At 39.8% G+C, this 14,777-nt stretch overlaps 1 protein-coding gene across 6 annotated transcripts in view; it reads left to right on the forward strand.

The window, feature by feature from the left end:
* BRAF (B-Raf proto-oncogene, serine/threonine kinase) overlaps nt 1-14,777 on the forward strand; it is a 135,417-nt gene that overhangs the window by 93,441 nt on the left and 27,199 nt on the right. For 5 of the 6 annotated variants that reach the window (XR_005222412.2, XM_037879076.2, XM_037879057.2 and 2 more), the window contains 6 exons: nt 4,867-5,026; nt 8,197-8,233; nt 12,646-12,782; nt 13,530-13,647; nt 13,992-14,076; nt 14,492-14,668. Coding sequence is in view for 5 of the 6 variants with exons in the window: in XM_037879076.2 (XP_037735004.1) it covers nt 4,867-5,026; nt 8,197-8,233; nt 12,646-12,782; nt 13,530-13,647; nt 13,992-14,076; nt 14,492-14,668 (714 nt within the window). In the remaining variant the exon portion in view is untranslated. Of the gene's footprint in view, nt 1-4,866; nt 5,027-8,196; nt 8,234-9,667; nt 9,788-12,645; nt 12,783-13,529; nt 13,648-13,991; nt 14,077-14,491; nt 14,669-14,777 lie in introns of all 6 variants that reach the window. The other variant, XM_037879085.2, reaches the window with a different exon arrangement.

The following is a 14,777-nucleotide window of genomic DNA, read 5'->3' on the forward strand; positions in this document are numbered from 1 at the left end:
GTCAGACCCTCAGTCTTCCTCTTCACAACCATCCGCCTCAAAACATCAGTTTTGATGCCTTGATCAGGGCGCCGAGAGACCACTCTCCTCAACACCAACTTCAGCTAGCCAACCTGTCGCTTTCATTTGGGTGCCGCCATGCTCCGTACCACAACTGGGAACAAATAACATCTGACAAATGGGTTCTGGAAATCATCCACAATGGGTGTACAATCTATTTTACCTTCCTCTCTCCTCCCCCAACACCCTTCCCCATCCCTCTTCAGGGACCCTTCTCATGAGAGTCTGTTTCAACAAGAAATAGATCACCTCCTCCACGTAGGAGCCACGTAGGAGCTGTGTCTCAGCACCTATGATGCAAAGGTTTTTACTCTTTTTATTTCCTGATACCAAAAAGAAGGGAGGTTGGAGACCCCATACTGGACCTCAGAGCACTGAACAAGTTTGTCAAGGCTCAAAAATTCAAGATGGTCACACTAGCAGTGATTATTCCATCTTTGGAACAGGGAGATTGGTTCTCAGCCCTCAACCTACAGAATGCCTATTTCCACATATCAATCTTACCTTCTGACAGATGATTCTTCAGATTTACCCTGGACCAGGATCATCACCAGTACAGAGTATTACCCTTTGGTTGCTCATCAGTTCCGAGAGTATTTTCCAAGATCCTCTCCATAGTGGGGAGGGGATCATGATTTACCCCTACCTGGACTATTGTCTCCTCAGAATCATCTCCTTCGACGAGCCTCTTCAGATCACCCAAACAACTGTGGAGTTGTTCAGGGATTTGGGCCTTACAGATCAATGTCCAAAAATCGATGTTAGCCCTGGTACAGTGCTTAGAATTTATAGGAGCCAATCTCAACTCATCACAGACGAGGACGCTCCTTCCACAGCACAGGTCCACAACTTGTCCACACTCATAGATTCAGTGCAAACCAGCGCTCAAATATCAGCTAGACACTGCCTTCAACTTCTGGGGCATCTGGCTGCAGGCAGATCCCTGATAACTCATGCCAGGCTTCACATGAGGTGTCTCCAGGTGTGGTTTTGCTCCGTTTACAGGCTGAACAGAGACAGGCTAGACAAACCTCTGTCACTGTCATCCAAAGTCAAACACTCCCTGGACTAGTGGTAGGACCCAAGAAATGTCAGCACAGGAATCCCCCTTCTCGCAGACTTTCCCATCATTACTACTCACCACTGATGCATCCCTCATAGGGTAGGGCGCACATGTCAACAACCTCATGACACAGGGCAAGTGGTTATCCATGGAGACATCTCTTCACATCAACCACTTTGAACTCAGAGCGGTCAGATGCACTCACTTCCTTCTGCTGGTCAGAGGTACACATGACAGACAACGTAGCGTGCATGTACTACATTACATGAACAAGGGGGGCAGCAGATTACCCTCCCTTTGCACAGAACCACTAAAGCTATGGAACGTGGTGCCTTTCCCACAGTGTCACAATATCAGCGGCATACCTTCCAGAAGTGCAGAACACGACAGCAGACAGTCTCAGCCACGGCTTCCCACACGAGCACAAATGGGAGATGAACTCAGAAGTACTACACGACATATTCAGACAGTGGGGGACACATACTATAGACTTAATCACCACTTACCTGAACAAGAAATGTCCATGCTACTGCTCCAGGGCAGGCCTTGGACAACACTCCTCAGGGGACACTCTCCTTCTCTTGTGGGATAAGGGCCTTCATACATCCCTCTATTATTAAAATTCCTGTTAAAAAATAAAGAGAGAGAGCAAATGTCATACTGATTGCTTCCACCTGGCCGAGACAGCTGTGGTACCCTTACCTGTCACAGCTGGCAATGTGTTTGCCAACACCTTTTCAACGCAGTCCATACCTTCTCTTGCAGAACGAAAGACACACTCTCCACCCCAACCTGCGGATACTCCGGCTCAAGGCCTGGCTCCTTCATAGTTCAGCACATAGAAAGATCCTGCTCTGAGAAGGTACAGAAAGTGTTACTACACAGTAGGAAATCAGCTACTCCTCATAAGTACCTGTAAAAGTGGACTGCCTTTCAGATTTGGTATAATTCCAAGCAAATTTTCCCAACATCTGCTGCTCTCCAGACGGAAATCAGGGCTCTCTCTTAGTTCACTGAAAGTACACCTTGTGGCCTTTCATCAACAAATAGAGGGATACTCAGTGTTCTTGCATCCAACTGCAAAATGATTCCTCAAGGGGATAGTAAATCTTTTTCCCTAACTCAGACGTCCCACCCCAATGTGGGACCTAGAACTTAGAGTACTTAAGAGCCTGATTAGGCCACCCTTTGAACCCACGGCCACTTGTTTGCTCACATACCTGTCAATGAAGACAGCATTCCTGGTGGCAATCACCTTGGCGAGGAGAATAGGGGAGATATCTGCACTGATGGCTCACCCCCCTTATACAGTATTCTTTCTCAGACCACACCCGAAGTTCATTCCCAAGGTGACTTTGGTTTTTCACATGAATCAACTGATTCGTCTCCCAACTTTTTACCCTAAGTCTCACTGGGATAGCAGGGAGGCTGTATTACACATGGTTAGAAGGACTCTGGCCTGTTACCTGGACAGGACAAAGACCTTTAGGAAATCTCCTAAGCTCTTCCTTTCCATTGCAGACTCATCAAAAGGTACAGCAATATCTATACAGAGACTATCAAAACGGGTCTCGAACTGCATTAAACAGTGTTATGAGATCTTCAAGATCATTCATCCATCTGAAATCTGTACACATTCCACCAGGTCAATTTCCACCTCAGTTGCCTTCCTCAAGAATGTCCCTATTTTGGAAATCTGCAGAGCAGCCACCTGCGTGTTTGTACGTACCTTGGCAGAACATTATGCAGTTACAGGTGACTCCGCTTCTAATGCCAACTTTGGCACTGCAGTATTATCATCCATAATAGATGCACTTCCAAAGCCCCAGCCCTCCACTGGGATACTGCTCATGAGTCACAGTAGAGCACCCATAGGGATACTACTTGAAGAAGAAGAGGAAGTTACTCACCTTGTGCAGTAACGAAGTGTTCTTTGAGATGCATGTACCTACGGGTGTTCCATGACCCACCATCCTCCCCTCTACTTCGGAGTTCTTGTCAGGGACTGCAATAGAGAAGGAACTAAGGGGGGTTTGCCCAAGCAGCACTGGTTAGCCTCGTGGCAGAGCACAGTGGGGGTCACAGTGCACGTGCAGGCTGAATGGACTCTGCTACCAAAGTTCTCTAAATCAGCAGCTCAGGGACGCAAGCACACCCTCTCTGTGGCTCTTTTGGCTAATGTTGATTTCTAATTTGACTCCTGAACCACTGCGGTCTGAGTACCATTGTCTTAAAGTAAATGATGCAGGCTATCCTAGATGGGAAAACTCAGGGTCCCTTATTCCCTTGCGAATGTTCCCCAGAAGGAAAAGAAAATCAGGACAGATCTTGCTTCCCTGATGCTTAGCTTTTTGGAGAAGGGTAGTGAGTGCAATAATTTAGTTGAAAGAAGCCATCTATTTCTAGGGCCTATGCTAAACTGTATATAATCCCTAATGAAAAATGGGATAAATATGGCTCTGCCCATAAGGTAGACGTCAAGATATCCTCCTTGGGTTAAAAATAAAAAAAGACCCTGTCTCTGTTGAAGGTGATGTTTCCCCTAAAGATCAGTGAATAAAAGATTAGAAAGAATTTATTTAAAGGGGACGGTGATAGAACCTTGTTGGTGCTGCATGCTGCTTTGTCCTTTGCCTCCACTTCTAAAGCCCTTCCCTATCCTAGCCTTTGTGGATGTGGTTAACTCATCTATCAGTCTCCAGACTAGAGGACTGCTGTTATGAGAAGATATATTTGCAATTAGTTCAAATTGACTGTTACCTGCTATCGAGTGTGCTGTAAGTGTAAAGTTACCTTTGAAGAAGAAAAGCAAGCATTTGTCATTGACTTTTTGCCTAAATCTATTAAATCTTACCAACAGACCCAGCAATGATTGACCTTTAATTGAATAATAGTCAAATATTGATTTACTACCCTTATCCAGAGTAGCAAGATAAGTGACATCTTGCCTTTTTATTAATAAAAAGATAGGCACATGTGGATACTTTCTCTGTTAAGTAAATGACACAGGACTCCACATATCAAAGGTTAAGGTTTTAGTGACAGTTTAATGACCTGTAACAGCTACTTTTCCTCAAAAACTGGTCTAAATATTCTGAACTGTAGGTTTCAGGTCAAAACTCTACAATTCAGTGATCGTAATATTTATAAGTAATGTTTTAAAATATTTAATTGTTCTAAGTGATTTGCTGAAGACAAAGGTTAAAAGTTAGTATTTTTGTTTTTAATTTGATACTAATAATTCCAATTACAATGACAGCTGTAACATTGTTACCTTTGCTAACTTATAGTTTTCAGTCCATCTCTACTGCGCAGCAATCCTATTCTTATATACACTTTATTCTGCGAGATCATTCAAACGCAGGACACTGATGGAGTACATCACCTTTAATTCTCATTGGGTTACCGTTCAGAAAGGGGAACCACATTTGCTCCTTAGTATAAGAAGCTGTGGAGCAGCCCATTCTCTGCAATGCGCATCTGGCCTCATGGATTCCCAGCATAAAGGGATTAACATGGGTAGCTAGATGCACTAAAGATTGTTTATGCTTTAACCCCAGAACATTCTGTTTCACCGTTTTGTAATTAGGGAGAGCTCACAGAGCAGGGATTAGTTACAATTAATTCTAGGGGAGTATAGACAGTTAAATATAAATTGGTTCTGATTGGGTCTTTATACTGGCCTACTAGTGAAATGATCTTTGTACCCCTAAATCTTCTTTTTCCTTGACTTTGTTTCTCAGACCACCAATTCTCCCTAGTCCTTCTCCTTCAAAATCCATTCCAATCCCACAGCCCTTCCGACCAGCAGATGAAGACCATCGGAATCAATTTGGGCAACGAGACCGCTCGTCTTCAGCACCCAATGTGCACATCAATACAATAGAGCCTGTCAATATTGATGTAAGTATCAATAACCGTAACAGTGGAGTTGATCAGCTTTCTTAATACGTGCTGCTGAGCTCGTAAAACTCACAACTGTTATTGTTCTAAATAAATCCTTGTTCAACTGCTTAAATCTTCGTAAATCCTAACTAACAAGAGAAGAATTTTTACCAGTCAGAGCTGGGAAAAAATCAGGCAATCGCTTCACAGATAATATTGAATCTCTCTTGACAATCATATCTCCATTTCTCTACACAAGCACACTCCCACAAACAATTAGTTTTAAGATAAATTCCTGAACTTGTTATTGCTAGCAACACCCCACAGTGATGATCCTGAAAAGCCAGTAACAACTCTTGCAAGACATCCCAAATACTGGAAATGTTGTTTTAAATGTTTGATTTCTTGTATCACTTACAATGGGAATAATGTTTCTGGCATTGGAGGATGTGGTTCTTGCAATAAACTTGAATTTGAAATTACCAGATGCTGCTTTGAATCTCAGAAATGGTTTATTGTTCCACATGTAACACCCTTACTATTCTCCTTGAACCTCCAATAATTTTCTACAATATGATTGTCTTGAATTTTTTTGTCTGTATCCTTTGACATTTTGGAGGCTGAATTTTAACATGTATGAAAATGAAGGACAAATACATTGTTTCGAACTAGGCATAATGCTATCCAGCACTATGCAAACTACTACTAACATCAATATCTTCCCAGTTTTTCTAACACATACCTGTATCCTAGCGAGACAAGGTGAGTAAGGTAATATCTTTTATTGGATCAACTTCTGTTGATGAGAGAGACAAGCTTTCGAGCTTACACAGAGCTCTTCTTCAGGTCTGGGAAATGCACTCAGGAGTGTCACAGCTAGATACAAGGTGGAACAGATTGTTTAGCATAAGTAGTTAACACACATTTTCAAGGGACCATTTGGGGAAGTGGCCTGTTAACACCTCCCCAGTCATAGGAGGCAAAGGAGGGGGTGAAAGATGGGGGAGGAGGGGGAGGGAAAGGGTGAGAGATTTAATGGATTATAGATTGTTGTAAGAAGCCATAAACCCAATGTCTCTATTCAGTCCATGATTTTTTAGTTTCTAGCAAAGTCATGAATTTAAGCTCCCAGGCTCATCTTTTGAAGGTGTGCAGGTTTCCTTTGAGGATGAGGACTGAGAGGTCAGATATAAAATGATCTTTTTGTGAAAAGTGTTCACCCACATGTGATACGGTATTTTTGTCTTTTAGCATTTTTCTGTGTGAGTTCATTCAAGAATGTAGTGATTGTCTTATGTCACCTATGTAGTTGATATTGGGGCATTTAGTGCACAGGATGAGGTACACTTCACGTTGTGATAGGCATATGTAGGATCTTGAAAGGTGTGTTGTGGAGAGTTTTGATCATGGAGAGATATGTCTACTGGTTTTGTATCTGTTCTGGCAGGGTCTGGTGCTGCTTTGAGTTGGTGTATCCTGGTCTCTGGGGAGCTTGCTTCTGATGATGAGCTTGGAGAGATTGGGGCTGTGTTTGAAGGCCATAAGACAGGGTTCAGGAAAGATTTCTTTCAGGATGTGGTCTCTATTGAGTATGGGTTTTAACTGTTTAATGATACTCCATATGGGTTCCAATGTTGGGTGATAGATGACAACTGGGGATGTACAGTTGAAGGGGGTTTTATTTCTATAGTGAAGCAGGTTTTCTCGGGGTATCTGAGTGACCCATTCCATGACGTGATCTACTTCTCTGGTGGAGTGTCCTTGTTTGGTGAAGGAGGTTTTAAGTGTGTTAAGGTGCATATCCTGGAATTTCTCCTCAAAACATGTTCTGTGGTATCTGAGTGCCTGGCTGTAGACAACAGATTTCTTGGTGTGTTTGCGGTGGTTACTGGATCTGTGAAAGTAGGTATGGTGATCTGTGGGTTTATGTATATAGTTGTCTGTAGGATTCCATTGTTGAAGCTGATTGTGGTGTCCAGGAAGTTGATGTTAGTGTGGGAGTGTTCTAGAGAAGGTTTAATGGGTGGGTAGTAGTTATTGAAGTTATGGAGGAAATCTGTAAGGGAGTTTATGTTGTCTGTCCAGAGGATGAAAATATCATCAGTGTATCCCAGGTATATCATTGGTTTCATGGTGCATTTGTCCAGAAATCCTTCCTCAAGGTGGCCCATGAAGAAGTTGGCATGTTTGGGAGTCATCCCAGTATCCATGGTTATTCCCATGGTTTGGACAAAGTGTTCTTCAATGTAAAATTGTTATGGGTGAGAATAAAATGGCTGAGTTTGGCGATGTGATTGGGGTTCTGAAACCTGAATCCTGGCTTTTAGTACCCTTACCTGTCCGTTAGCCTGCCCTCTGAAAATCACTGAGTTAGCAGTTGAGTGGTTTTGATTTAGCAGCAAAGCTACCAAAACATAAAGATGAACAAACTCCTTGAACCTGTTATCTAAGTATGAGCAAAAGGTTAGTACATTAACCTACTGGGTCACCAGGCCATCAGATTCAAACACTTAAGGCTCATTGATGAAAAGTGGTGCACGAAGGGAATTTGCATAACTTTTCTCTGTTCAAAAATTGCTGTTTACTACTACTTGTAAAATTGCTCAGTTATTGTTATGATCCCTGGATATTTTGTAGCAAATGCAATCAGTGCATACTACATCGCAACCTAAAAGAACCTGATAAAATTAATTAACATCTTTGAAAAGAACTTGAGTGCATTTGGTGTAGAAATCAGGTACCTTGTTACAGGAAAAGATTAAGCAAAGTTTTGTGAATCGGTATCGTCCACGTAAGAAATTGGTGTCCCAGCTTCTAATGTGACATTCAAGAGCATTTTGTGTCTCAAACAACATAACTGGAAAGATGATTCCTGATTTGGTTCAATTTGGTTGACTAATTGCAGGCCTAAATCAATACCTACAAGTATGCATCTATTTTAACTAGATTACACTAGGTTACACTATTTGAAATTAAGATATTTCTTAAAGTTTCATACATTATTCTATATATTTTGTGTGCTACTGTAATTATTAGATTGTAAGCTCTTTAGGGCAGAGGCTGGCTTTTACTCTTTGGACAATTCTTAGTGTGATGGAACTTCAATCCTGATGGGGGCTTTTAGGCAATACAATGATACAAATAATAATATATGAACCAGATATATATACTTGTGCTTTTGTTTGTAGGACTTGATTAGAGACCAGGGGTTACGAGGAGAGGGAGGTAAGTAGTCTTAGAACTATTTTCTCTTACTAAATGTAATTACGCGATTGCCTTAGCCCCTCCCCTTTGTAGTACTTCATTCCTCCAAACACAGACACAGAGAGAAATGTGAAGAGAGCAATGAAATTTATTTACATTTGTTTGTCCATGATGTTTAGCATCTGTCTGATAAGGATTTCAGTCATTCACCAGTCATTTTAGGAGTGGGGGAGAGGGAAGGAGGAAAGGCTGTGAAATGCTAGCCAGTGTTTTAATTTTAAAATAATTTTATTTCTAGAGAAGGGGAATCCCCTCTGTTCCTGATGGAGCCTTGAGGATTCCCCCCAACATATACTTAAATCTCCAGTCCCATTCTCAAAGCCCTTTATGCCAGCCACTACCCTTCCACCTAAAGAGTCATCAGGGACTTCCTTTGAAGTCTGTCAACATGTTTTGTGAACCTGGCCATATAAACTGGTGTGTCTCCTAAATGGCATGAGATACTTGAGCTCCTTCTTCCCCTCTCCCCAGCTGAAGCTGCTGCTTTGCTGTACTGCATGCCTTTGTTAACCTGGGAAACAAATAATTATGACTATTAAAGCCTGATCTCTTGTGTGCCTTTCAACAGCACTATTGTAGACAGCCTTAACTCTTAGCGAAGGCAAAATTAGTGAAAAAAGACACAATTATCATTTTTCTTCATGTGTCACACTCACTACTGTGAAGTCTGTTTTCCCCAGGAAAAACCCTAAGCACTGGCTGTCAAGGTCTTGTGAAAATATGTCCTTTGCTGTACTTAGTCACTTGAGATGACATAGGTGACTCATAATAAAGAGGAGATGCGTGTGACCACTCACCCAGCTCCAAATAATGAACAGGCCTGATATTTCCTATTAACTGTGACTTGCTTCACCCCTCAGCAAAGTCTTGAGTTAGCCTGATCTCTCTAGCTCAGTGGCTAGGATCTTACACCTTAAGCTACAGCTGACTTTGGTTTTGCCATCTGTATCTGTTAACTAGTAAGGTGGTAGCTGGCTACTGCTTTGTGTTTTCAGGAGCTATGATTCCTTATACTGGCTATAGTACCAGCCCCCTTTTTTCCTCCTTAAATCCGTGAACCTACTGATAAAGAAGTTGCCCATTTTAGCTATCTTGTATGTCTTGGTAGCTGTGGCTTTCAACAAGTTTTGCCCATTATGTCTAGCATTTAAATGTCATGCTATCATGTCAGTTTTAACTTTGGTCATAAGCTGTCTGCTTGGCATCTGAGAACAATTGGCTATTCCCATTCTTGAAAGCATGTTTTTAATAATTGGAGATGTTTTTTTCCCTCAAAATCCAGAAGTAATCTATGAATAGGAGTCAAAGCCTCCTAGTTATTTCCCATGACTTCTTTCATTTCTTCTGTGTGTCTGTCTTCCTGTCTCTGCCTGCCCGTCTCTTTCTCTCTAACAGCCCCTTTGAACCAGCTGATGCGCTGTCTTCGGAAATACCAATCCCGGACTCCCAGTCCCCTCCTACATTCTGTCCCCAGTGAAATAGTGTTTGATTTTGAGCCTGGCCCAGTGTTCAGAGGTAGTTGGGCTCTTCTTTCTCGTTTTCACCCCAAACAAAATAAGTAACACCACAGATGCTGTTTGTGCCTCACCCTCACACCGTGTGTATGTAAGTGTGTGAGTTTACCAAAACACATCAGTTTTTTGCTTGGCCTGGCTGGAATGCTTTGAATGTGCTTTTCACACATACTCACTTCAACCTCTATACATATGCAACTACTGTATGTTAAATCTGACTTAAAGGTTCTAAAGCAAGGAATTTCAGAGTTAAGGTTTCCATACTGTCCCTAATATAGCTTGTTTATTGCAGGGATCTCAGATTGCAGTGGAATGAGGCCAAGGACATAGTGACATCCTTAACTTTGAATTTTCTTGACTGTCAATTTAACGTTCTAAGAGTTTTCTATATTTTAACATTCTCTGTTTTTTTAAAGTACTATAAGAAATGAAATGCAAATTGCAAACATTTCCCTTGATATTTTGTTAGGTCTTAGGCTTTTGGAGATCACGTAAGTGTCAACTTGCTATGATTCATATGTTTTCAGAGAGTAGCACTGACATCAAGTTGGGGATCTAGATAAGTTGGATCAGATCAGACACTAGTGCAGTTATTGCAGTTCTCCGCATAGTCCCATTAAAGTCAATTCTTGTTTGTGTACTAAAATTACTAAATAAGACCATCATTTTGACTTCTTATCAGGCCTAAGGATCTCTCAGGCATGAGGCTGTCAATAGATTTGTTGTTGTATTGTACAAAATCCCAGAGTACTCAGTGAGATTTCATATACTAAAGATACCAAGTATTAAACAATAGCCTACAATATTAATGTATATGTGTATATAGATAGATAGTAATGGATAGTCCAGTGCATCTTGTATATGTTTTTCAAATACTACTATCCTGGCTGTTTCAAATATTTGTGTTTCAGAATACTAAGAGCAATTCACTTTATGGACTAAACTCTTGGAACATTGTTCCCATGATCTTTTAGAAGAGAGGCATTTGCAATTCGATTTTCGTCTAACAGACGTGACTAAACAAATCAGAATTAATTAAATATAGTGCATAAAATATATCCTCAGATTGCAGGCTGATGGCTTGGTGTACAAGTTTCAGTCCAAGAGAAGCTGAAGTAGTCAAACTATAATTACTGGAAAAACAAGGCTTCTAGATTACTTACAAATAGATTAACTAAAGCAGTTCTAACTTTGTGCTGTAATCATATTCTCATGGAAGGATGAGTATTGTGTTGCTATCTCTGAATCTTGTGTTTAAAGTTGAGTACAAGAACCTACCTCTAAGGAGGAAACCATTCTCTTTGAACTTTGACATTACAGCTAAAATCTATAAGAAGGTAGAAAAATTGCATCTGTACTTTAAATGTCAGATAGTTGCATTGAAATATTTGTAATTCGGGAAAATTAACACACAAAGCCTAGCTACTACAATATTAGTATAAAAAGGAGGAACTATTAAAGTATTAGAATTAAAAAAAAAAAAACCCACCCTTGCAAAATCAGTGGTTTCCAACTATTGGTACATGTCTGCTTAGGTAAGACACCTGGCACATTTATCAGTACTGGTGCTTCACACCCTTGTGATAATATTCTAGCTACTCCTTCCCAACCTTTATGATGAGTTTTCATGATGGCCTGTGTATCCCTTTTGTCTGTCTCCTCTTTTCAACGCTGGGTTTTGGAGCAATGAGATCAAACCTAATTGAAAGGGCAGTAGCAGCCAAAGTCTCAGTCTAGCAGACAGGTATATCCTGTAAAATAGGAACCATTGAGCTAGTTCAGCAGTTATGAATTGGAATTTTAATACTGCATCAGTAGAAGTCTCCTTTCTAACAAGAATGGAGCGGCTGCATGAATCAGAGGAAGGAAAAATAAGTGGCTAGTACCAGTTCCTCAAGCACCACTGTAATAGAAAACATCTGTGAAATACTGGAGGTTTTGCATGGTGACCTGTAATGATTAGCAGAGCAGCACAAACTTAACTAATAAGTGGCCCTGTTTTATGTCCCTTGTGTTGGGAGTGTCACTTTAACCTTGCTACTAATAATTATAGGATATTTTAGAAATTAGTATCTAGTTTGAAGTGTTCTGTATAAACAGGCATTGAAGCTCTGAAATGCAATCCTGTTACTAGTGACATTTTTCTGTGTAGCTTTATTTACATACACTGTATGCTAGGCAGATGGACTGCTCTTTTTGTATTTAATGGAATAAAACTCAAGTAGCTAACTAAAGTACTTGTTCTATTGAATCCCCAATGCACTCTAGTATGCTACTTTGAAATAAGTGCCCTCTGCTAGCAGCTAGCTTTGAAACAGCCAAATGTTTTTGAGATGGCACTTGAGGACTCAACTGGAAAACATCGCCAGCTTTTATAGTCCATCCATTTTAATCCCAATTTGTTGCATCCCTGCAATTGTCAGGGCCCTAAAAAGTTGGCAACAACAAGTCTGGGAAGCTGGCTCTGTTAACTAAAGTATTACATTTTTATTTTTGTTATCAAAGAATCTGGATATATCAAAAATAATGTATAGTGGTGCTTTTGTTGTTCAAAGAGACTGTCCTTTTAATAAATCAGTAATAAGACATTGAAGACTCTTTGGCATACAGGAATGTTTGCTGTAGATTAAATTTTGGTCTTTCCTGCTTTCTGAGTAAGACTTCAATACTAATCAGATATTAATACAGTATTCCTAAGTGCACGTTTCCGTACTCTTAACATTTACATTTGAGTTTGGAGATACTGCATCTTAAACACAATTCCTGCACTTAATATTTTTTACAATAGATTAATATATAAACTATCTTTATAAAAAAGTTTACATAAAAATTCTTCCATTTATCTAATCTCCAATTTAGGTTCAACCACCGGTTTGTCTGCCACCCCACCTGCCTCTTTGCCTGGGTCCCTTACCAGTGTGAAAGCTTTACAGAAGTCCCCTGGACCACAACGAGAGAGGAAGTCATCCTCATCCTCAGAAGACAGGAATAGAATGGTAAGGAGCAGATCAACTATGTTTTACTGCTTTTGTATTAGGCATCCTTATTCCTTCATCAAAGCCATCTAGAATTATTCTGGAGAAACTGATATTTGCTATCATATACATTAAGCCAATAAATAAGATAACAGGACAACACGAGGCTACTTGGACTGATGTATGAATTAGTTGTAAATCACTGAGTATATACAGATTTTCTAGGTGGCATCCAAAAGATTCTATATGCTTCATAGTGTGGTGCTGATCTCCCTGAGAGAAAAACTTCTAAAATTTTCTTACATCTCACAAATGTTAGCTTCCTGATTCTAGATTTAGCCTAATCCCCTGAAAGTTACTGGGTTTTTAAAATTAGCAATTTAACCATTATTTGTCTTTCAAATTCCAACCTAGTCATGAGTTTTTTTGGTTTATTAATATCTCAATTTTACTTGTAATAACTTCCAAAAATCTGACTCAGTGATGAATGCCTCCATGATAGGAAATTATTTAGTGCACCTCTGTGCCAGAGTACAAAGAGGTACAGTATGTGCTCATCTTGAAAAAAATCAAAACCACTTAAGAGTAAAGATTAAATTATAAATAAAATATTACTAAGTATTTACTCTGGAAATCAAATGAAAATAAATTTTGCATGATGATAAATGACCTATTAAGGCTGCAGGTTTAGAAAGATACCCAAGTAGCCTTTAGCTGTGAAGAAACCTGTTTTAATGAAGATTACTACAGTTGCATTTCTTTTAAAAGAAAACCCTTGGTCGACGGGACTCAAGTGATGATTGGGAGATACCAGATGGGCAGATTACAGTCGGACAGAGGATAGGATCTGGATCATTTGGAACAGTCTACAAGGGAAAGTGGCATGGTATGTAATCATTGTGGCAAAGTACTGTTACCAAGCTTCATAGAGGAAGTTGTCTGGGTGCTTTTTATTTAATTTTTCATTTAAAAAAAGCATTAGATCAAATGTGTGATACTGGAACTTCAACAAGTTAAGAAACAGATCTCTTGCTAATTTTAGTGAGTAAAGTAATGATCACACTAAAGATTAATCCTAATTACTCATGAGCCTGAAGTTCCGTCTCTTATTGAATAAAGATTTCCAAAAGTATGTGTATGTGTGTTATGATCTATGTTGCATTTCGTCATTGAGTCATCTGTGTATACTATATACATCTTAATTTTTTTTATTAAATGGCTATTTTTAAGGTGACGTGGCCGTGAAAATGTTGAATGTTACAGCACCCACGCCTCAGCAATTACAGGCCTTCAAAAATGAAGTAGGAGTGCTCAGGTAAGAATGTGTAAATTATCTTTTTGATGGCATTAGATAATCAATATGCATTTACATAGCTTCAGGAGTCATAACTCTTGTGTATTCTATTCAGAACACCGCACTTATTCCCATTATCATAATATTCAGAAGGCAAAATAACTAGAATTTTTCAGAAATATTTTGGACCTATTCCTAGTTTTTCCTTTCTAAAGATAAATTTGAACAGTGAGCAATTCTTGAACTGTCATCAGAAGTGTTTAAATCCTTCCATATAGTGAAAGAAGTTTAGAATATTGCACACACCCAGGCTGTGATATTTCCTTGATGAAACCTGCATCTGTATATTATTATGTCTAAAGGCAGCCACATCATCTGGATTGTGAAATTTCTATTAGTGCTTTAATTGATTTCCAGTAAAAATTTTCTTATACAGGAAAACACGACATGTGAATATCCTACTTTTCATGGGTTATTCAACGAAGCCACAGTTGGCTATTGTTACACAGTGGTGTGAGGGCTCCAGTTTGTATCACCATTTGCATATCATTGAGACCAAATTTGAGATGATCAAACTCATTGATATTGCACGGCAGACCGCACAAGGCATGGAGTAAGTATTGCATCACTTGTTTGCAAATGAACTTTGAGATAATATTGAATTCTTCTTTTTCTTTTGCTCTGCACTTTAAGTGCAAAATGAAGTTAATATCTATGTACCA

The sequence above is a fragment of the Chelonia mydas genome, chromosome 1 (assembly GCF_015237465.2).
Source record: "Chelonia mydas isolate rCheMyd1 chromosome 1, rCheMyd1.pri.v2, whole genome shotgun sequence".
NCBI lineage: Eukaryota > Metazoa > Chordata > Testudines > Cheloniidae > Chelonia > Chelonia mydas.